General features: G+C 36.4%; 2 protein-coding genes across 7 annotated transcripts in view; both read right to left on the bottom strand.

The window, feature by feature from the left end:
- LOC132039878 (myosin-binding protein 7) overlaps window positions 1–10,158 on the bottom strand; it is a 50,542-nt gene extending 40,384 nt beyond the window's left edge. The window contains exons 1-4 of one of the 5 annotated variants that reach the window (XR_009410518.1): window positions 9,331–9,971; window positions 7,162–8,564; window positions 1,484–1,571; window positions 952–1,383 (exon numbers count right to left, since the gene is read on the bottom strand). Coding sequence is in view for 4 of the 5 variants with exons in the window: in XM_059430425.1 (XP_059286408.1) it covers window positions 1,505–1,576; window positions 7,162–8,564; window positions 9,331–9,940 (2,085 nt within the window). In the remaining variant the exon portion in view is untranslated. Of the gene's footprint in view, window positions 1–951; window positions 1,384–1,483; window positions 1,577–7,161; window positions 8,565–9,330; window positions 9,972–10,112 lie in introns of those variants that run through there. The other 4 variants (XM_059430425.1, XM_059430426.1, XM_059430424.1 and 1 more) reach the window with 4 other exon arrangements.
- Window positions 10,159–15,098: 4,940 nt separating this feature from the next.
- LOC132039685 (protein PHR1-LIKE 3-like) lies at window positions 15,099–22,256 on the bottom strand. Of its 2 annotated transcripts, none has more exons than XM_059430185.1 (6): window positions 21,473–22,256; window positions 19,232–19,308; window positions 18,424–18,475; window positions 17,489–17,552; window positions 17,332–17,401; window positions 15,099–15,705 (listed from the first exon to the last, which is right to left on the bottom strand). In XM_059430185.1, the coding sequence occupies exons 1-6, from the start codon at window positions 21,690–21,692 to the stop codon at window positions 15,310–15,312; spliced, it is 879 nt and encodes a 292-aa protein (XP_059286168.1). In that variant the 5' UTR covers window positions 21,693–22,256; the 3' UTR covers window positions 15,099–15,309. The 2 variants fall into 2 exon arrangements, with proteins under 2 accessions (XP_059286168.1, XP_059286167.1); XM_059430184.1 differs by having other exon boundaries at window positions 17,489–17,567; window positions 21,473–22,255.
- Between the last annotated feature and the right edge of the window lie 579 nt (window positions 22,257–22,835).

The following is a 22,835-nucleotide window of genomic DNA, read 5'->3' as shown; positions in this document are numbered from 1 at the left end:
AATAAAGAAAAGATCAGCTTTTCAAGGATCAATTTTTATCCAAATATGACTACTCTCCGGCAAACCTCGCTCAAGCTCTATTTAATTTGGATTATAACTTGTCCATTGAAAGACTGATAGAATGTAGATTTAGGGACACTACAAGAGTGACAGAGAACCAGATCGGATTATCATATCTAGATAGCACGAAAAAGGTATTATCCTATTTGTAATCCTATTGAATAAAGAAAAAGTTCAGCTTTTCAAGGATCACTTTTTATCCAAATATGACTTAAATCCAAATAAAAAGATTACTCCACGGCAAACCTCGCTCAAGCTCTATTTACTTTGGATTATAGCTTGTCCATTTAAAGAGTGATAGATAGGCTGTTTCCGAAAGACCATGGCTAAAGTAACGCATAACAAATGATGGAAGTTTATTGCGAGGGAATAAAAGATTGGCGTTTATTGACGTAGAGAGAGCATATAATCGAGTACCTCGAAAGGTACTTTGGTGGCAGTTGGGGAAGAAGGAATTTATATTAAATATATAAATGACATAATGGACATGTATTTAGAAGCCATCACTAGCGTAAAAATAGCAGTAGGAGATGCAAAGATATTTCTCATAACCGTGAGTTTAGACCCAGGGTCTGGTACTTGTTTACCCTTGTGATGCATGAGTTAATCAACACAATACAAGATTAGGTTTCATGTTTTATGCTATTGCTAATGATAATGTGCTAAATGACGAAACCAATGATGGTACCTAGTAACTCTGTCCACCAAAGTTTAGGCAGATGGGAAGAGATCACGTAGTGTTTTTCCCCTCCATTTAGATTTGAACCCGAGACCTCATGGTTCTCCCCCAATTCATTGTGCCACTAGGCCACACTTTTTGAAGGTTACAGCTTTTTGGCTTCTAATTTGATGTAAATAGGTAAAACATATCCTCAATAAGTACTTTAGGACTTATTCAACATGCCCACTATAATATTATTAGAAACAAAATATAGAAATTTTTGTACAAGTAGCTAACATTCAGTGCTCTACCATCTAATGATCCACAAAAAGATGGAAGATACAACAGAGGTTTAAAACAACACGGACCTTACATTTGAACAGTATCAACAAAATAGCAGAGTGATAAGTTGTTACCAGCCGTGGAACTATAGCAATTGCATGCCTTCTTACTCATAACCTTTCTTCTTATCCAGTTAACATCAGCTGCATGCTTTAGAGAGTCCGTTCCCAGAAAAACTTGTTCTCAAATGGCTGCACAACATCTCTTCAAAAAACAATACGGGGTATATTATTTGGATCGTCTTCCCCGGATCCGAGTAAATGTGATGGAAGTATTGAGGCTCAGCATTAGGAACTCCAAGCTCCGAACCATTTGAACCCCTGGATTGTGTCTAAAGGTAAATTCACAGTTCAAAGTTTAATGAAGTCACAAGGGAGAAACTTCTAGTAATCAACTAATCGTCGTGTAGATTTACCATACCTCAAGAGCTATGTTGCATTGCTACAGAAACACTTCGAGAACGCCTTTTCTTTGACACGCTCTGGGACACAATTGCATGCCATTACTTCTATGCTTAAGGAACAGATGAAGATGGAACAAAATGGTGACTAGACTACACTTTGAATGTGAAAAATAACAACATAAATAAGGTCAAAAATTCACTCATAAGGTACTAAAGATGTGTTTGGTATGAAGGAAAATCTTTACCATAGAAAATATTTTCCAGAAAAATAAGTGTTTTTTTTTTTTTTTTTTTTTTACTTATTTTCTTGTGTTCGTTAGTCAGCAAAAAATATTAACCTAAAATCATTTGTATATTATCGACAAATACTGTGGGAGATGGAGGTGGGGTAGGGGTGTGGGGTGGTGGGAATGCGGGATTAAGGGGTGGGGGTGAAGATGAGGTGTGTTGAAGGGTAAGAATGACACAATCAATGTGGAATGCCACTTGTGGAACTTGTTTTCCCCACTTTCACTCGGAAAGTCATTTTCCTCATTTTTAAGAAACTTGATTTTCCTAGAGAGACTCTCTCTCTCTCTCTCTCTCTAAGAAGATAACCCAACAGTCTTCTTCTCATCCTCCACCCCCCTGCCCACCCCCACCACCATCCCCCAACTACGTCCAGCAACCTCCCGGAGGCCGCTCCAGGTAAGTTGTCTCTCTCCTAGGGTTTGTGACAGCCTTATACCCACCCCTATTCTTCTCTTATCTTCTTTCTCTTCTCTCCTTCCTTCTTTCTTGTGTTCTCCACTCCTTTTTTCCGCCTCTTGGGGCCCACGAATCCGGATCCGGCAGATTTGAGTTTTTTGGCGTGAACAGTGAATCCGACGTGAACAGGTTCTATCTAGCTGGAGTTGGTACCTCCCGGTTGCTTCTTTTTTTTTTTTTTTTCTTTTTTAATTTTAATTAAGTCGTCTTTTATCCTTGTAGCTAATTTACATTCTTGCATTACTTATATCGTTCTTGTCGTAGTAGTTAGACTTTCATATAGATTATTGCTAACTTATGTTTTAGTATTGATTCCTGCCTGTGAGTAGTTTATATTTGCTTTACTGGCTTTGGTAGACGATGGTAGACTAGAGTCACGTTCTCAGACGGAGGTGAGGGATGGAGGGAGTAGGTGGGTTAAGGGAGTTTCTAATTTGCGAGTAGGGTCTTGGAATATTGGGACTTTAACGGGGAAGTCCATCAAACTAGTTAAGATTTTTAAGAAGATGAGGATTAATATAGCTTGTGTCCAAGAGACTAAATGTGTAGCATCCAGGGCTAAAGACGTGGACGAGTATAAGTTATGGTTCTCAGGTAGGTCGAAAGATAGGAATGGGGTAGGCATTTTAGTAGATAGTGACTTAAGAGACCAGGTGATAGGGGTTAGGTCGATGATAGGATGATGACGATTAAAAAATTTTGGTCGTTGGAGGGTTTATTTTGCACATTATTAGTGCTTACGCGCCGCAATTGGTGTAGGGCGAGGGAGAAGAGACGTTTTTGGGAGGATTTGGACGAGATGATGGGAGGTATACCGCGCACTGAGAAGCTATTCATAGGAGGAGATTTCATTGGACACATCTGGTCAATTTTAAGGGGATATAATGATGTGCATGGAGGTTGTGGTTTCGGGGGACGGGGGAACGGAGGGGAGGAGTTGGTGACCGCCGGATTTCGCAAAAGCCTTTTAAGTACGGGTAGCCAATTCGAGTTTCCCGAAGAAGAGGAGCACTGGTAACCTTTTCGTAGTTCGGTGGAGAGACGCATAGACTTTTTACTCCTTAGGAAGGACGATAAAGGTCTCATGAAAGACCTGCAAAGCGATTCCAGGTGAGAACCTTACGACCCAAGATAAGCTCTTACGGGATTGGAGATCGAAGATGAGGAAGAAAGGGGTGGTGGATGAGCGAGCTGAGATCAGACGGGGGAGTTTGACCATGACGGTGCCGGAAAGATGGGGAGAAGTTGAGGGAGCTATGGGAGCTTGGGAGAGTAGTTGGGAGGGCGTAGAACGTATGGGATAGGACGGCCGATTGCATTGGGCGGCCATTGAGGTCGCGGCGGTGCCGAGAAGGGCCGTGGTCGACGAGAGGATTGGTGGTGGAATGAAGAAGTTCGAAAGAAGGTGAAAGAAAAAGAAGGTAGCGTATGCGGGGATTGGTGAGCCGACGGATAATGAGGAGTAGTGGACACACGAGAGAATTGTATAAGATGGCGGGAGATGAGGCAAAGTTAGAGGTTACGGCGGCGAGCAGTGTTTTGAGCGCTGCATGTATGCGAGAACTAGAGGACAAGGCGAGGATAAGAAGTTGTGCAGGCGCGAAGAGAGAGAGAAGAGGTTCGTGACTTGGATCGAGAGTGAGTGCGTCAGGACAAGGATGGCGGACGGAGTGCGGTGGAGGACGCTCTCGTTTAGATGGAGATAGCGGTCGCTGCTTCCACAAACTTCTTGAACGACGAAGGGGACGAGACATTGTGTTGGGAGATTTGGAGTATCTTTAAGGAAATTTGTCGTGATTTTGGATATTGTAGGAGTGTAAAGGTTGAGGAAGTTAAGGGTCTTGTTCGTAGAATGAGTGGGGAAGAGCGGCCGAGAAACCGAAGTGAGATTCCGAGGGGATTTTAAGAGTAACGGCGGGGGCAGGTTCGGAGTGGTTGACTCGATTATTTAATGTCATCTTTAAGATGGCTAAGATGTTAAAGAATACGATGCAAAGACAATGATTCCATTGCACAAGAACAAAAGCGACATTCAAAGTTGTAACAACTATAGAGGGATCAAGCTGCTAAGTCACACTATGAAAGTGTGGGAAAAGGTGGTGAAGATGAGGGTGAGGAAAGGCGTGTCTATTTCAGAGAACCAGTTCGGATTCATGTCGGGGCGCTCAACTACAGAAGCTATTCATCTTGTACGGAGGCGGTGGAGCAAGATATGGAGAAGAAGAAGAGGACACACGGTATTCATCGACCTAGAAAGAGCATACGACAAAGTGCAAGAGAGGTTCTATGGAGATGCTTGGAGGCTAAAGGTGTGCACATTGGCGTACATTAGGGCGATCGCACACATGTATGATGGGCCAAGACGAGGTCGGACTGTGGGAGGAGGCAGCCCTTCCCGTTGTGATGGGGTTGCACCCGGGGATGAAGCTTTGCCCATTTTTATTTTCTTGGTAATGGATGGATTGATGCGGCAAATTCAGTGAGGTGCCATGGTGTATGTTATTCGCGGATGACATAGTCACGATTGACGAGACTCGGCAGCGAGTTAACGCTGTCGGAGGTTTGGAGACAACGAGCTGGAGTCTAAAGGGTTCGAAGTTGAATAGGACCGAGACGAGTACTTGGGGTGCAAGTTCGGTGATATAGTGCGAGTAGGCCAGAAGTGAAAGTGAAGCTTGGCACCCAGGTCACGGCAGAAGAAAGATAGTTTCGATATCTTGGATCTATTATACAAGGAAATGGGAGATTGATGATGACGTCGCACACGCGTATTGAGTGCGGGATGGATGAAATCGAGGCTTGCCTCCGAGTGTGTGACAGAAGGTGCCACCAAAACTTAAAGGCAAGTTCCGCAAAGTGGTGGTTAGACCAATGTTGTATGGGGCGGAATGTTCGCCAGTCAAGAAATCTCATGTTCAGAAGATGAAAGTGGCGAAAATGAGAATGCTGCGATGGATGTGTGGGCACACTAGGAGCGATAGAATTAGGAATGAAGTTGTCCAAGACAAGGTAGGAGTAGCCTTGGTGGAGGACAAGATGCGGGAAGCGAGACTAAGATGGTTTAGGCATGTGATGCGGAGAAACGCAAATGCCCCGGTGCGGAGGAGTGCGAGAGGTCAAGGCGGACGGTTTTCGGAAGAGGCAGAAATAGGCGAAAAGTGTTGGGGAGAGGTGATTAGACGACACGGCGCATTTCCGACACGAGGACATGACCTTAAATAGAAGGGTATGGAGGACTCAGATTAGGATAGAGGGCTAGTAGATAGTCGCGTTTATCCTTTCTTACGAGTAGTTGCGTTGCTCTATAGTTTCTTGTCCCTTGATTTCTGCGATTATCTGTTTTTATATAATGGTTTATCATGGCTTATTCACTTTCATTGTTTTCATTTTCATAATTGCTTTGAATTTTTTTCCGTATCTAACCTTTCCCCGTGCTTTTTCGAGCCGAGGGTCTTCCGAAATGCCCTCCCTACCTAAGGTAGGGGTACGGCCTACGCACACTCTAACCTCCCGGACCCACGCGTTGGATTCACTGGGTATGTTGTTGTTGTTGTTGTTTTTCCTAGAGAAAATGCTTTCCAAAAGCTTTGACTAACCGAATATGGGAAAATTGTAAATTTCCTCCATACCGAACACACCCTAAATGTTACTAAAGAAAGCAATTTGTCATGAGCACCAAACTTTTGGAGGTACCATTCAAGCTCCACAAAGATCAAATTCAAGCCTAGATGAATTGATTAACTCATTCACGATCTAGCATTACGCAGTCTACTCCAGATTCTTCGTTAAATAGTTACACTTGCCAGTCACACCCATCAATTGCAACTTATATGAGTGGAGTGTAACCTATGACGAAATTTTTTTTCATTTTTCTGCAGTACTTCATTTAACTAAAACATCTCAAATGACAAACAAACAAAAGAAAGTGGTTTTGTTGGACTGAACAGAGCTTGATTACACAAATCTTAGATTTGGTACTCCAAAATAAAATGAGTCAATGATAAAAAATTTATAGATCGAGCGGGCCCAAAAGACTTGACTCAATAGTAAAAACCATTCTCTACTTCCTACTACCTTATTCTTAATGAATGATGACCAGATTCCAAATTCACCCCACTTGTGGGACTACACTGGGCATGTTGTTGTCGTTGACCAGATTCCAAATTCATTCTGATGTCCAATGATGCTCAAATCCAGTAAATACTGGTTCTGTTTATTATTGAGGCTAGTAGCAAGAAAAAAGAAGGCCTGTTGCTATTTCCCGTCTTCTAATAAGGTAATGATATTTATTGAAGCTAGTACAAAGAAGGTACTGGAAAGTTAAAAAAATGGATTCTTCCAATGTATCATTTCTGGGTCTAATGGGATTCATCCGTATAGAAAAAAACCTATCAAATAGAGCTTTTTTATTTCGTCCATATTTCGATTGTTAATACGATATTAAGGACAGCTACTACAAAGAGTATGTATTCAGGTATAAGGACAGCTACTATAAAGAGTATTACATCCTTGATCATAAGATATCAATTATTTGCTTGTTAAACCATGTGAATTGCCTGAAAGTAGGATAGGAAATAGCATAGGAAAACAGATTCCAGGATCTTCAAGACCAATTTGGAGTGATCCTATGTGGACAATCAAGAAAGTTCAACACAAAAAATGACCACGAAGCCATGCTCAAAAAAGTTCCAAGCAGAGGCCACGACGTAAATAATCACATGATGACTTGTTGACATTCATTTGTACATCACACTTCAGCGACAATGCAAAGACAATATTAATATGAATTACTCCTTAAAGATGATTTGAACATTTGTACATTCATAGTGCTCTTGGCACAGTGTACTCGAAGAAAAACAATTCACCTCCATGCATATAATTAAGAGATATATGTATGAACTTATTAACCATCACAAACATAATAGATCTGTACATGCTAGTCTCATACCTTGGAGGATGGCAGGGGCAAGGAAGCCTGTCGTACAGCCTTCTCAGGTTCAGTAAGCTGCCGAATCTCGTGAAGTTGGCGTGCTATATCCTCCAAAAGCTTTAACTGCATCTTTTCTCTTTCTCTATGCTCTGCAGTCAAGTCAAGTTTTTCTCTTCCCTTTTGCACAATCTTTAACCTCTCTCGAAGCCGTCCCAATTTAGATTCAATTTTCAGCCTTTCATTGTCTACTGAGGACATGGGATTTCCCCGCAAATCACATAGCAAAGTTTTACCACGTTGGCCCACTGGCGGAAGCGCAGAAGCAGCGTCCGCACTGCTTTTAGGATCCACTTGACTATTAGACGTGCTAGTACTTGGACGATCTCTAATTACATCCTGTGTAGGAGAAGCTTCCATAGGGAGACTAGTTTTCCTAGATTCACCACTATTGACATCATTGCAAAAGTTGGACCCGTCAACAATCACATGAACATCATGAAATTGAGGTTCTTTATCCAAGGTCAAATTGCATGGACAGTTTGATCCCTGATATCCAATTGTCTCATGATACTTCAAATCTCTGTCATGTCTTTCCATATCTGAATTTTCTTTTAACACTTTCCCTTCTAGCGAAATGGCATGATCAGAAAGCTTCTGTTTTGAAAGACCTGCCTCAGGGGATTTCAAGAAAGTGTCCAGTATTTGCCTATTCCCTGGTGGCACATCAAAGCTGTTAACTGTAAACACCATCTCTTTCTCCTGAAATTCTTGGCTGCTATAAGAGGACACTGCTAAGTCAATTTGCTTCTGGGAGCTGACATCTTTTTTCTGCCTGTGAATCGGTGCCTTGTCAGAAGATGCACTAATCTGCCGAAGCATAAGAACTGGATCCTCGTTAGGATCAGATGAAGCATCCGCTACATTCCCACTATCGACTGTTGATTCTTCATTTCCAAGAAAAGTCATCTGCCTATATACTTCAAGTTCCTTCTCTAAAAAGTGTTTCTCCCTTTCTGTCCTCATCAGGATCTCCATTAGAATGTTCATTTCCTCAGCTTCAAAAGCAGATTTCTCTTCAATTAATCTCTGATATTGCCGGGCGTCCATTTCAATAGATGCCTTCTCCTCCTGTAGACGTAAGATCATAGCCATAGCCTCATCTGCAGCACTCGCTGCAGCATTTCTTTCCTTCTCAAGCTCAAGGCAAAGAGCATCTCGAGCTTCTTGTTCGTGTTCTAAGGCCCGTTCCAAGAGTCTTGTTCTGTTTTCCTCATTGAAGCTGGAAACCATTTGGCCGTTATGCTTCAACTCTTCAATGGATGCAGCGTTCTTTTCAATGTGCTCAACTTCATCAGGAAGTCCATTCAAGTCAAAGCTGTCTCTGTGGTCCAATCTCATAACCAGTGGAGGGTTGCCACCATCTATATTCACCACGAAGAGAAGCACTTAGATTGATACATATTAGAATCCCAAGGCTTTGACATTAGGTAAAATACAGGAGACTACAAATCATGGAAATTAAAAACTTAATATTTAATTGAGGCATCTTCTCTTTTGACCAACTAGTCTGGGGTTGAAGTTTAGGTTGTTGCTGCTGTTGTATCCTCTTTTTGCCATGGTTATTTGACTGAAAAGTAACTGATTCTGCTCAACAAATTGAATGTTACCAAAAATTCCTCCTTTTCTTTTATCTATAAACAAATTATACCCAAAAATTCTAAGGCATAAGAGGCAAAATATTCGCGTTGAAGCATTTGATTTATAGTAAAATAACTATTTCTGAATACCATTTATAAGCAAAAAGGGACGTTTAAGTTACATAACTATACAGAAATATGAAAAAGTGGCATAAAGCATTTTGTTAGTGTAATACAAAGGAAATGCATCTCATAACTCAACATTTTGTTCTGGAATAAAAGATGCAGACACATGTTCCTAAGTCAAACACCAATAAGTCTCCAGATTTTCTTCCCTTATCAGCAGAACAAGGGCTCCTAACAACATCCAAAAGCATTAGGAAGCAACCATAACAACAACAACTACTAAACCTCAATCCCAAGCTAGTCCGAGGCAGCTTAGGATGCAATAATAAGCTTGAAAAAACTTCACAGAAAAAAAAAACTTCAAGGACATCTAAACCATCAAACATTCAAAGGAGAGCATTCGTATGGAGGATTATTCAACTACCTTCTTTGTTGGTACTAGGAGGGGATGGAGGACTTAGTGGAAAGTCTTCATATGGAGGGTCATATGATGAAACTGATGAAGATCTCCCATAATCAACAGCTGTTTTACGCCTTCTTCGACGAATCCCTCCTCTTTGTCTCTGATTCATCACCCCTTTCCCCTTTGGACTCAACTCAATCCTAGCAATATTATGTGACTTTCTTGCATCTGATACTGAATTACATGAACCATCCTCATCACCCATTTCAGGATACCCATGAGGACTATTCTCTTTATCACCAATTAATCTCCAATTCAAATCACAATTCTGGTCTTTTCCCAAAATAGTATTATCATTAAAAGGGAAGTTTGCTTTTATAGAGAGTTGAACATTAGACACTTTCTCAGCTGGGAAATCAATCAAGAGTCTATGAAAACATAAATTCCCATTTGGGAAAGTACCAAAAAGTCCATCACAAGGACATGGCAATCTTAAACCAAAAAAACCAAGAAACTTTGATGCTAAAAATGCTACTGTTGCTGCACAAAGCAAGAAATATGCTATTGCAAGATCAACAAAAGCTGCCACAATACCACTCAAACTCCACATATAACTACCTTCACAAGCCATTTTTTTACCCCAAAATACAAGTAAAAATTCTTACTTTACTAGTAAACAAAGTAAACTTGCACAAGAATTATAACTTTACTAGTAAACAAAGTAAAGGCTCCACCTTTTCTGATAAACTTGCAAAAGATTTAAACTCTCTTCCCCTAAGAGATCACCAATTGATTCTAACTACCTTCACAAGCCATATTTTTTACCCCAAAATACTAGTAAAAATTCAAGTAAAAAATTCACCTTTTTCCTGACAAACTTGCACAACAATTATAGTAACTTTACTAGTAAACAAATTAAAAGGTCACCTTTTTCTTAATAAACTTGAACAAAAATTAGAACTTTACTAGTAAACTAATTAAAGGGTCAACCATTTTCCTAATAAACTTGCAAAATATTTGAACTTTTTCCACTTAAAGATAACTAATTGATTCCTTCAAGAAAACCCAAGAACAAAATAACCAGAAAAAAAATATCCCATAAAAGATTAAACTTTTTATAAGTGGAAAATGTTGTTTCTTGATTTGGGTACCTTAATAATGAGTGTTTTGTGTTGGTTTGATCATAGGATTTTTTTTTTTTTTTTTCCCTCACAGGTGAAAGTATTTTGTATTGTATTTTTATATTGTTTTCTTGGAGGATTAAACGATGTCGTATGATGGCTTATATGTTTTTGATTAGTCATGTTATTATTGTCAGCTCATTGTAGCTTCTGGAGATACCACGTGCGTAAATTATTGTCATCATTATAGTAGCCAACTTCTATCCATTTTAGAATTTAAATATATTTATTATTGGTTTTTAAGCTCATTTTTGTTTTTGTGATGTTTGAGAAAGATAAAAAATATTTTTAAGCGTCTATTGTTAGGTTAAAAAAGTATAAAAATAAGTCAAAAGTCAAATATTAATTATTCGCAACTTTTAACTTTTAGATTATAAGCTATTTTTAAAAAGTCAATCTAAACACTCTCGAGCCTTTTTAGTTTCTTTATTAAGATTCCTTTTTGAATAATAAAGATTGATACTAGTAACATTTTATTATGTGAGCGTGATGGGTTTACGTTAAATAGAGGTGTCTATTTAATTATATTAAGTGTATGGTCGTTGATGACAACTTAAAAAGCTATACATCGCTCCTCCGTTTCAATTCTGGGGTTGCCTTTTCTTTCTTTCTAAGAATCTATTGTCTTCAAATTTTGGGAGTTAATTCCTTCTTTGCACTTAAGTCTAACTACTTTAATATTTGTAGTTTTGTACTAATGTTAATTGGGCAATTTGCAGGATTACCTTTCGCTGGGGTGATCTTTAATTCTTACCCCTCAAAATGGTGGTCTTTAAATTTTACCCTTCAGCGTAAATTCCGCCTAAAAGGCGTAATTTACACCTCACGGGCACTCGCCTGCAAGCCTCACGAGCTTGCAATTTGCATAGTGTAGAAGTACCATGCCCGTGAGGCCCAAATTGTGCCTTAAGTCAGAATTTTGCTAGGCAGATTTGCAAAAGTCTGCCTTGCGAAATTCTACCTAGGGAATTTTTTTTTTTTTTACCTGAACTGGGGTTCGAACCTACAACCTCAGGATGTTAGGCGAAGGGTATAAATTAAAGATTATCAATTTGAAGGGCAAAAATTAAAGACCAACCCAAATGAAGGGCAATCCGCGCAAAAAAAAATTGTTAATTTAACGATTTGGTTAGCTGCAAGGCTGGCTAAAGGGCCAAGCTACTGAAGCAAAGGCTTTAGGCCTCCACATTTTGGAGGCCCCATTTTTTTATTAGTGATACTAAAAGTTTTATGATTAAGTTCTTAAGAAAAATATTGAATATTGTAAGATAAAATAATATACAAGTTCTTCAAAAAGGAAATAAAAATGTTTAACAATGTAACAAGTAATTACTGTTAGACAATTTATTACATTCTCACATGAATAATCTTCTTTCTCTGATTTACTTTCTCATAATTTTTATTTTTCTTCTTCTTCCTACTAAGTTGTCTATTGTCTCAAAGAGTTTAAGTTTTTATACTAAATATTTTTTACCATAAAAATATCCAAAGAATATTTATAGATAAACCTGCTTAAAATATAGCTAATTGAAGTTATAAAAGTTTATTTTTATACTAAATTACCAACTTCTAGGATCATGCCCTATTGTTCGAGCTTTCTGCTGCCCTTTTTCTTTTCTTTTTTTATTTCACATTTGTTGTATTTTTATACTTTAAGTGTATATTCTATAGGTGTATTCTTTTTTATTACATGCTAAAATTCAAATATAGCAACTAGAAAATATGAATCAAGTCACTCAAAACTCAAAAAAGAAGGATGTAAAAAACTGAAATTTGTATATAATCTCAAAAAAAAGCTCTTTATCTAATATCTCAAGAAAGATTAAATGAATCGATGATATTGTTAATTAGAAAAGAACTATTAGAGGAAACCGATTATAAAAAATATTACTTAATAACTTTGTTTTTCAAAAAGTTAATTTAAAAAATGTCAAATTTTTTAGAAATTTTATAAAAAGAAGCTTAAGCCCTCTTAATATAATGTGGCTTTAGATCACTAAATGTCTAAATATGTTGAGCCGCTCCCGGTAAGCTGACCAAACGAGTTATAAGCCTCAGCTAACAACTAAATTGAGAAGATTAAATATCTATCTTCCCAACCTCGAAGAAAGAGAAAAGCATGATGAACTATTGCTACTTGCAATTATCAACATTTTCACTTATAAATGTGAAAGCTGCGTTTGAGACCATGCTAACCAGATGATATAGTAGTATTTTATATTTCTGAGAATAATAATGTCAAAAGTGATGAACAGTACACGACTTCAACTTATATTGCTGAGACACATATTATTGTCCTACGTACACTATATAAGGGTGTTTGAATTAACTTTTTAAAAGTAACTTATAAGCTAAAAGTCATAATAATTTAAAAGTAGAAAAAAGCTTAAAAGCCAACAAACACTTAAAATAAGCCAAAATAAACACCCTCTATATCTCGCATAAAATATTACATAAGTTTTCAAATGTTTTATTGAAATTAGTAATACATTGTTAAGCTTCACGTATCAAATTCTACATAAATTATATACGGAATTTGATATAACAAACCAGACATTGTATTTGTTATACCAAACATTATACCTGTAATTCAATATTTTATATCGAGATTAAATTTTCATATATTTCAAATCAAAAGATTCCTTAATACATAAGTTTCGTCAAGTGGATAAGATGAACTGCCAAGAGTGATAACATATAAGACAAAGTGTTTCATTTCTTTTGATGCATTCACGCCGTTTTCTTTTCTTCTCCCAGCAGAAAAAATATCTAGCAATCCGACATAAATTGTTGTAGAACAATTATTTTAGATAACTTCATACATATTGTCTTTTTTAGTCTTTTTTTTTTTGCCAAAACTATATTAAATGTGGATAGTGATTTATTGGCATTGATATTATTTTGGTCAGAGAGAAGACAAAATTGATTCAGCTTAATGTTTGTTGTTTCTCTAAAAAGGAAAGAACAATAGATTTGATTGATGAATTATGATCATACTTATATAGTCAGAACTCTCTATAAAAGCATTCACATATAACGTTAAACTCTTTATAACAGTCAAATTTTTTTAAAATCGATTATTCATGTTATATTTTAATTCTCTTAACAACATTTTACATATAACAACAACAATCAATTTTATAATAAAGACGTTTTTTGTAAAATTACCCCCATATAATAGCTATCTTCCTTTTTTTTTTTTTAGTAATATAATAATTACCATCTTTATATATTGATTATCTATGATTACCAATAATATGTATAGATATTTTGACCAAATATGTGATACTTAATACCCTATTTATGATAAAGAATATTATATGAATGTATATATTTTCATCATTAAAGGATTTTCTTTCGTTATACAAATTGTGATCAACCTTAAAATTTGACAACTAAAAATTAAAAAAATAGATTTTATGCATCTTTTTTGCATATAACAGTGAAATATTATTCAAATATCAATACTATTATAGATCTATAACAACCATTCTCTATAACAGCTAAAAAAAAACCCAACTATAATGTTATAGAGAGGTTTGACTGTGCAATATAAATGAGAATTGGGAACTTAATCAATATGGTACATGAACCTAGTTTAATGAGCAATTATTGGTAAGTGGTTTCATTGTTTACCCTCTTGTCAATCATTTTTTTTTTCCTTTTAATAATTTAAAAAGTAGATGTTCTTCTGTTTCATGATATTCAAACATTCCCTTAAACACGGGGTTTCCTTGCAAAAATGGATCTATTTCAACTACTACTTGAATTACCGATAGGTAGAGATTATCACAAATTGGTTTCCATAGTCTAGATTTTCCTTTAAAAGATGCAAGGAATATTTTTCTATAGCTAACCCTTGGCGCGTCTTCCACGAGGGACATTAGTAAAATTCTTTTTTTTTTCCTTGTTTTTTTTTTTGGAGGGTAAGGAAAGATAAACGTAATATTAACTAAATATTAATACAGGGAGAGTTGGCCAGTGGCCCGTCTAAACCCAATGTGTCAGTAGTACACAAAAGATGAGAAAGTAGTGAATAAGAAATTACATTAAAACGAAGTGCCACACTATGACTAGAACTAGGTGCTATACTATGACTAGTTATATTTCCAGCTGGTATTAATCGCTGCTTAGTTTCTCCTCTTTGATCAGCTGCAAGTATACTTGTGACAAAATGGGGCAGTTCTTCCAAAACTGAGATTTCATTCATAAAATCGCCATTCGAAGCAGTTTTTCCCCTACGCCCGTAGTGGTGCATTTATAAGGAATCAGTTAGGGCTCGTTTGGTATGACGGATAAGGATAAACAATCTTGAGATTATATTTGAGATGAGTTTATCCCATGTTTTATTGGGATTAAATCGCGGTATAACTAATTTCGAGATTAGTTATCTCGGGATTGTAGTGTTATTTTATCCCTATGAGAGGATGAAATAACTAATCCTAGGGTAAGTTATCCTGTGATAACTTATTTCCAACCAAACGACCTCTTAATGTTTAAATTGAATGCTAACTAAGGGGTTGACTAACACCACTTATGAGTGGACCCGACCCAATAGTATTTTCCAACCATAGTCATTAGGAAGTCCTACAGTCAAGTACAGATGAATGATCTTCCTAATAAAAGGTACTTGAAATGATTAACTTAGAATATACAAACAAGTAAACATAAAGAATGTACAAGTTGCATGTGAAATTCAACATGTCTCATCTTTCTGGATAAAACAGATAGGGGGAGAAGAACATTTTATATAATACTGAACTGCAATGAGCTTAAATAGATCGACATGGATAGTAAAGATTCACATAACCGACTTTACTCAGGAATTAGTCATCATCCATTGCACCTGCGCCATATTGTTTTCCACTGGCAAGGCGTCTCCATTAGCAAAAGCTCGTGGTCTCTTCTTTAGAGCACCGATGCGCGTGGGAGAAACCAGGCTTCTATTTGATGGCAAGCAGTCACCAATTCTAGCAGGCATATCGGAAGCATTTTTGTTCTCAAAACCTGTAACTATTTCAGGTAATGAAGAAACTGTGACAATCCCATCACAGTTGTTGGCACCTTTGATTGCCAATTCAGAAAGCTGTTCGCTGGCGGCGTCCAGATCAGTAGATTCCACGGCCGTGTAGTTAAGAGCTTTACATGCTTTCTCAAGAATTGTTTGCAAATACTTGCCCTGTGCTTCAATACGAAGCTGGACACGGCGCTGTACCTACTTCAACAAACCACGAAAAAAATTGTTTGATCATAATAACATACTATAAACTAACCTTCATATAAGAACTTAGCAAAGAGATGACGTTACCATTTGGTCCAAGTTAAGAAAGCCTGTATAGCACTTGGACATTTTACAGATGAAAAATGTTCAAAAGGCATAAAACTCAGCCAACTTAACAAATTATGACACTATTTATTCTGAGTTTACTTGACAAACCAAACCAGCTCTTATATTCATATTTACACAGAACTCGGAAGAATGCATCCTTCTGAGATTTAGAGTCCCTTCCCCAACCTCAGAAGTTAAGAAAGGAGAAAAAGAAAAAGAGAGAACAAAAAGAAAAAGAAATATGCTTCGACAGTTGGCCGAAACATACAGTCATGCTTTTGGCATGTGAAAGGCCAGCTCATTTGTCTCAACAGATTGAAGATTGGGATTGCATTGAAGAATGGACTTCGCAAGATTCAGTATAATGTGACTAATATGAACAGGTGGTGAATGCGTTTTATTTTTCCACTTTTGGTTACCAGAAATATGTCCAGCCATAGAAGCATCTTGATCACTAGGCACTAAAGATCGGAAATGTTAGGTGAAAGTCCCACATTGGAAGCTGAAAAAACAAAGAAACCACGTATAAGGTAGATATACGCTTAAAAGTGTGAAGCTTTTTAGGAAAAAACGCAGCGGGCTTGACCGACCGTGTTATGATCTGGATTCATTTGGTTCATCGTATTCTTTGTAGTTAAATCCCATTACTCTATTCTATCGTTAATTCTTTAGCTGGACTAGTTGTTAGAAGTTAGTTAGTAGTTGTTAGAAGTTAGTTAGGCTGTTAGTAGGCAAGTGAGCTGCACATGGACTCGGTTACCTGACCAGTCTTAAAGTTAGTTATAACTAACTTTCCCTCCCAAATCTGCCCTGCCTATATAGTCGAGTAATCGCATCTATAATCAGTGGCGGAGCCACACTATGCCGAGGGTGTTCATCCCAACCCCCTCGGCGGAAAAAAATACTGTTTTTACAAAGTTAAAATTATTTTTTATGTATATATAGTAGATGTTGAACCCCCTTAGGCTTCTTCGTATGTTTATTTTTTTATATTTTGAACCCTCTCAGCGGAAATCCTGGCTCCGCCACTGTCTATAATAGATAGCTTTCAGTCTTAAAGTGATACAACTCTTCCCTCCCTTTTCTTATTCCATTGGTATCCAATTAGGGTTCTTTGAGTGTAGCTGTTCAAGGGTAATTCTCGCTGCTTTCACTCTTTAGGCTCTCTCGATTGCTACTTTCCATTCTGCAGAATCCTGAATTGCATCATTGGTATCAGAGCCAATCGATCCATGCATGGGGCCGCAAGGTCATTGATTGATATGTGCCAATTGTCCCTCATCAGTTAAAGAGAGAAATTCTAAAGGGTTTATACTCTAAATGGGCTCCTATCAGACTAGTCTTCTGGGTTGGGTTGAGCTCTCCTGCTTGGTCTATAACAGACCGAAGCTTGAAAGAGGATAGTCTCACACCATGTTAAGAATGTCTCTGGGCTGGGTTAGCCCAACAGGAAGTTGAGACACATAATTACACAAACACTAAAATATGAGCAAGAAAAGGGAAGGGACTGACCTCTAGCTGCTCATGTAGTCTTCGCTGGACTTCCATTTGTACTCGAAAAGCCTCGGTCACTTGGTACCCACTGGTGAAAAGGATTTAAGAGCATATAAAATTGATGCAAAGCACACAAAACCTTCTTTTAAGAATAAATTCTGAAGACACTACATACTCATTTATATCCTGGGCAACTACTTTTGACGAACCAGATGCAGAGGAACTTGTATCTTGACTCTCTGCCACAGATGATTCTGTTAACACACATAGCTAGTAACAATGTAAGAATTAGGATTCAATTGCTCAGAAGAGTAAGATATAACAACCACCGTCTTTTCTTCCTTATGGAGACAGTGACCGTAAACTCACTTGTCCATCATATACTCCCTTCTTATCCAAATATAAGCTATATGCTCCCCTAATTCACATATACTTTCATGCCCATCATATATTTCCTCTTAGATGTGTCGATATGTTTGATAGTAAACATATCGACGGAACTAATTATATTTAAAGCAGATGGCCAGAAAAATATATTACTATTTTGAGTTGACAAAAAGTTTTCTCTATAAATAGCATAGCAAATTTGAAAGAGAGCAACAAAAGAAGAATGGCAATCAGACACTGGAATCCAAACATAATTCTTATAGCATTGTTATTGTTATTGTTATTTGATTGGTAAGATTTTCAACAGTTATTATTCATTTAGGAATTAGGGAGGACGTGGAAAGACTGATATAGAGAAGAAAATGGAGAAGCGTCAGCACCAGAAGGACTTCCAATTCCCAAAGCATTACGATTGCAGCATCTTCAAAATTAAGTGTGAGTTCTTTTGGTGTATAAGAGTATAAAAATTTCAATTTTAAGATAACTACCATCTTAGTGCTTTCATCATTTTGGTGTCCAAATAGTCTCTTTCAACTTCACTTTCAAATAGTGCCCAAATGCCTACTAAGTATTAGCCTAGCACAAGAATGATTTAAAGTGCATTGAATCTGTAGGTACATAGTCATTAAAGTGTTGTTTAAGGTTTTTAAGGTAATGGAGAAGTTGCAAGCAAGCAAAAATAATTAGGATAATTTACAGCCATAGGTCAGAGTGTTCAAATACCATCTTTATAGTTCTCACAAGCCTCCTTAGATTGCTTCCCTAGGCGGTATTTCTGCAAGGAAATGTAAAATATAAAGAGTTCAGGAACTTCTTGCAAGCTATAAGTTAAAAAAAAACTTGAACTACTTATGCTTGATCTCTTTCTATCTCGACCTGAATCCTTTTGCTTTCCTGTTTCTCTAAAACTGACAATTAAACTGACTTGTGTGAAGTAATTATTCTTGATCTCTTTTTATATCGATCAGAAACTTTTGTTTTCTTTAGTTAAAAGTGAGAGTTAAACTGAACTGTACTTGGTCCTTGTTTAGCTAAAATCATATGCGAAAGCACATCATCAACTCATCAAAAACAACAATTGTGCCTCAGAACCCAACAGGTTCGAGTAAGATATATGAATCCTCCGTGACCATGTTTCTCCATTTTTTTTTATTTTTGATAATGTAAAAAAAAGTCAGCAACGTCATCAATTCGTGACATCACCATTCATAACTTTTGTCAAAGTGAAAATCAATGAAACCTAGAACCATTTCAATCCTCAACATTTGCATTGAACTTAAATGATTTAAAACCTAGCTTCGTATCCAAGTAAATTCAAATTTAGGAAATTCACTGGATATGTTGTTGTTGTTGCTCAAAGTTGCCCTTATAATTCAATTTGTGAGACACTAGATTAAGGTTGTAGTAAAACTAAACTCTTCACACCTATTATAAAGATGGATCTTGTGGTGGATTCTTGATTGAATACAGGGAAGAGCATCATGGCAACTAAACACAAATTCTGTTACGAAAATATGAGACTTAAACAAACCTGGAGGTGTGACTTTAAATGATATAGGGTGAGTCCTTTCACCCCCATTGCCTTCATAATTGTTTTTGGCGTTGCTTCTGCAAAGAAGTTATAAGTAGAACATTAACATTGTGTAACTGCCTTAACTTAATTTAAGCAGGAGAGGTAAAGAGAAGGTAAGATCAAGAGGAATCACGAAATTTTTTGAAGATATGAATATAGAAAGACAACATGGTTGGCACTAATTGTTGTTCCGAAAAAAACAGAACCAAAGCAAAAACCAAATAATTATGTAATCAAATGCTTCCTCAGTAGCCTTAAAAATGTTATGTAATTCTAGAGTATCGTGTAGTATAATATCAAAATGTGCATACTAATATTTCCTCTGTTGGTATACCAATTCACTAGTTTACTCATCCAATGATCCTCCATTGTCTTTTTCTGACCCTTGAATCTTTAGTCTGTCGAATCAATAGAAATATAAAGAATCATTGGCAACTACCTTTTTTGATAAGTCAAACACAAGGACAGTGTCGAAAAGTATGTAGAAGTTATGTATTTGACTCATGTACTAGAATAAATGGCATCCATAAAAAAGTAAATATATAAATAAACAAGGCCTCTTTGTCGATGTAATTTGCCTAATGCGGGTTGTTCATCAATGGATGAGGTCAGACAGAAAAGCTCGACCTCAAGTTCTAATATTCCATTATTATTTACAGAGAAACAATTCTCTGTATTTAGTTCTGTAATAGAAGATCAAATCAAATAGAACAACAACTCAGAGCTCAAGAATTGGAAACGTGTGTGAAAATATAACCCAAATAAAACAGGAATCAAAAGACAACTCCATCAGTATGACACACCAAAAACACTATTTATTTAGACACTCCATAGTTACTTTAAATCTGAAAAACTCTAACTAATAAACAAAGTTCCTCATACTATTACCAAGAGATGGATGAACGGAAATAAGTGCTCACCAAATGGTCTGGAGAAAAAGTTCTTAACTTTAAGAAAACAAAATTGCAGGATGTACACACATGATGACAGTAAAGATGTATAACTACTGAAGCAAATGTATACATCATCAAAATAAAATTATACTCCATACAAAAGCTTTTGATGTATACAGTTGTATAAGTTATACTACACAAGTACACATGCAAGGAAAAAAATGCAAACTTGAAAGTGTATCCAAATAGAAGTCATTTTCTAGGAAAATATTTTCTCCCAGAAAGTCTCTAGTGTAAGTCAATACATATAATTTCATATCATTCACTCCAACCAACATTAGACATCATTATCAATCTTTAATACTCAAAAATGTCATTGAAGCACTATCCAATTTGCTTTTCACTCACCAACCAAACAACATTATTTGCCTGGAAAATACTTTCCAGTTTCCACCAAGGAAAAGTATCCTACCAAAAGTAGGAAAAATAAAACAGATTGCACACATAGAAAGAGAAACAAAAAGAGGAAAACAAAGTACAAGCTACGGATATTCTTACGAAGTAAATTAGAAATATGTCATATTCTTTATGCGACTGACTAAAAAGTAAAGAGTGTCACATAAATTCATGGAAACACTGTCCAATTTTCTTTTCACTCACCAACCAAACAACATTATTTTCCTAGAAAATACTTTCCACTATGGAAAATTATCCCAACCAAAATTTTTTAAAAAAAAAAAAAAAAAAAGAGATTGCACAAATAGAAAGAGAAAACAAATACAAGCTATGAATACTTGTATGACTATAAATAAGTCATTCTTTATGCGACTGACTAAAAAGTAAAGTGTCACATAAACTAATGATGTAATATCATGAAACACTATCTAATTTGCTTTTCACTCACCAACCAAACAACATTATTTTCCTAGAAAATACTTTCCACTATGGAAAACGATCCTCCCAATAGTAGGCAAAAAAAAAAAAAAAAAAAAAAGAAGATGCAAACCTAGAAAGACAAAACAAATACAGTACACCCTATGAATATTCGTATGACTATAGATCAATCTCATTAAAGGTAAAACTAAAAGTAATATAGAAAGATGTCATTCTTTATGCGATTGACTAAAAAGTAAAGAGTACAACAACAACAACATAATGAGTGTAATCCCATAAGTGTGTCCTGGAAAGTGGGGAGGGTAGAGTGTACGCAAACCTTACCCCTACCTCAGGAAAAAGCAAAATCAAACCAGGTCAAAAAGGAACCATAACTAAAAAGTAAAGAGTGTCACGTAAATTAACGACGTACTATCAGGGCCACCGAGTTGTGTGACAGCATCAACAAAACGTTCATGTAGCTCAGCCGTCCACCGGAGACGTGGCCTATGATCCGCCGTTAAAACAAGACAAGCATCCCCTGGCAAATTTGTAATTTCTCCAGAAAATGAATTCTGTAAATTATGAAAATGATTATGATATTCACTAATTCCTCCATTTCCTTCCATACCCAAAGAAGAATACATTTTCATTCCAAAGAATCACTAATTTCCAAAAATAATAATGACCCACAATACTAATTTCCACTAATATCAGCTCTACTTAATAGCTCGTGTAAGAAAAAATGGAAAAAATTGAATCTTGATTACTGTGCTGGACATTCAAGAATCTCTGATTTCCAAAAATAACAGTGACCGAAAGTACTAATTTCCACTAATATGAGCTCTGCATAATTGCTAGTCTTGAAAAAAAAAAAATGAATCTTGATTAGTCTGCTGGACATTCAAGAATCTCAGATTTCCAAAAATAACAGTGACCCAAATGACCAATTTCACTAATATGAGCTCTGCATAATTGCTAGTGTTGAAAAAAGGAAAAAAATGAAATCTTGATTAGTCTGCTGGACATTCAAGAATTTCTGATTTCCAAAAATAATAGTGACCCAAACTACTAATTTCCACTAATATGAGCTCTACATAGAAAAAATCGAATCTTGATTAATGTGCTGGACATTGAAGAACAAATTGTTATACCCAAATGGCTCTGTTGGGAAAATGGGTGTTACTAAGTAGGCGTTTGGCCATACTTTATTTGGAATTTTTTAAGTTGGAGTTAACAGACGGATGGAGGTGTGTTTGGTTATATTTTTTACAAATAATATTTAGTCGTTTGAACGTAATAAAGTAGGTGTTTGGTCATGAAAACCAAATAGTTTTCACTTTATTTGGAATTGAAGTTGGAGTTGAAGATGAAGTTGTGTTTGGTTATAATTTTTGTAAAGAATATTTGGTCGTTTGAATCTATTAAAATCGAAAAATGTGAAAACAAAATATTAGGCAGGCGTTTGGGCATGAGAACCATAAAATCACTTTATTTGGAATTTCGAAATTGGAGTTGAAAGTCGAGTTGTGTTTGGTTATAGTTTTTGTAAAGAATATTTGGTCGTTCAAATGTATTAAAGGTGGAAAAAGTGAAAATAAGGTTTTAGGTGTTTTTCAAATTCCGAATACAAGGTTTTAGGTGTTAGTTGTAGCTGGAATTTTTCATGGTCAAATGTTAATTTTTAAATAAAGTGAAATAATTTTTCGGACAAAAAGTAAAATATTCTCATGGCCAAACAGGTCCTACGTGTTTTTTAAATTTTAAATACGGAAGCATTTGGAATTTTCATGGCC

Source organism: Lycium ferocissimum, chromosome 12 (assembly GCF_029784015.1).
Source record: "Lycium ferocissimum isolate CSIRO_LF1 chromosome 12, AGI_CSIRO_Lferr_CH_V1, whole genome shotgun sequence".
Taxonomy (NCBI): Eukaryota; Viridiplantae; Streptophyta; class Magnoliopsida; order Solanales; family Solanaceae; genus Lycium; species Lycium ferocissimum.
Note: the sequence above shows the minus strand (reverse complement) of the source record. Positions and strands in the feature narration are given on the sequence as shown.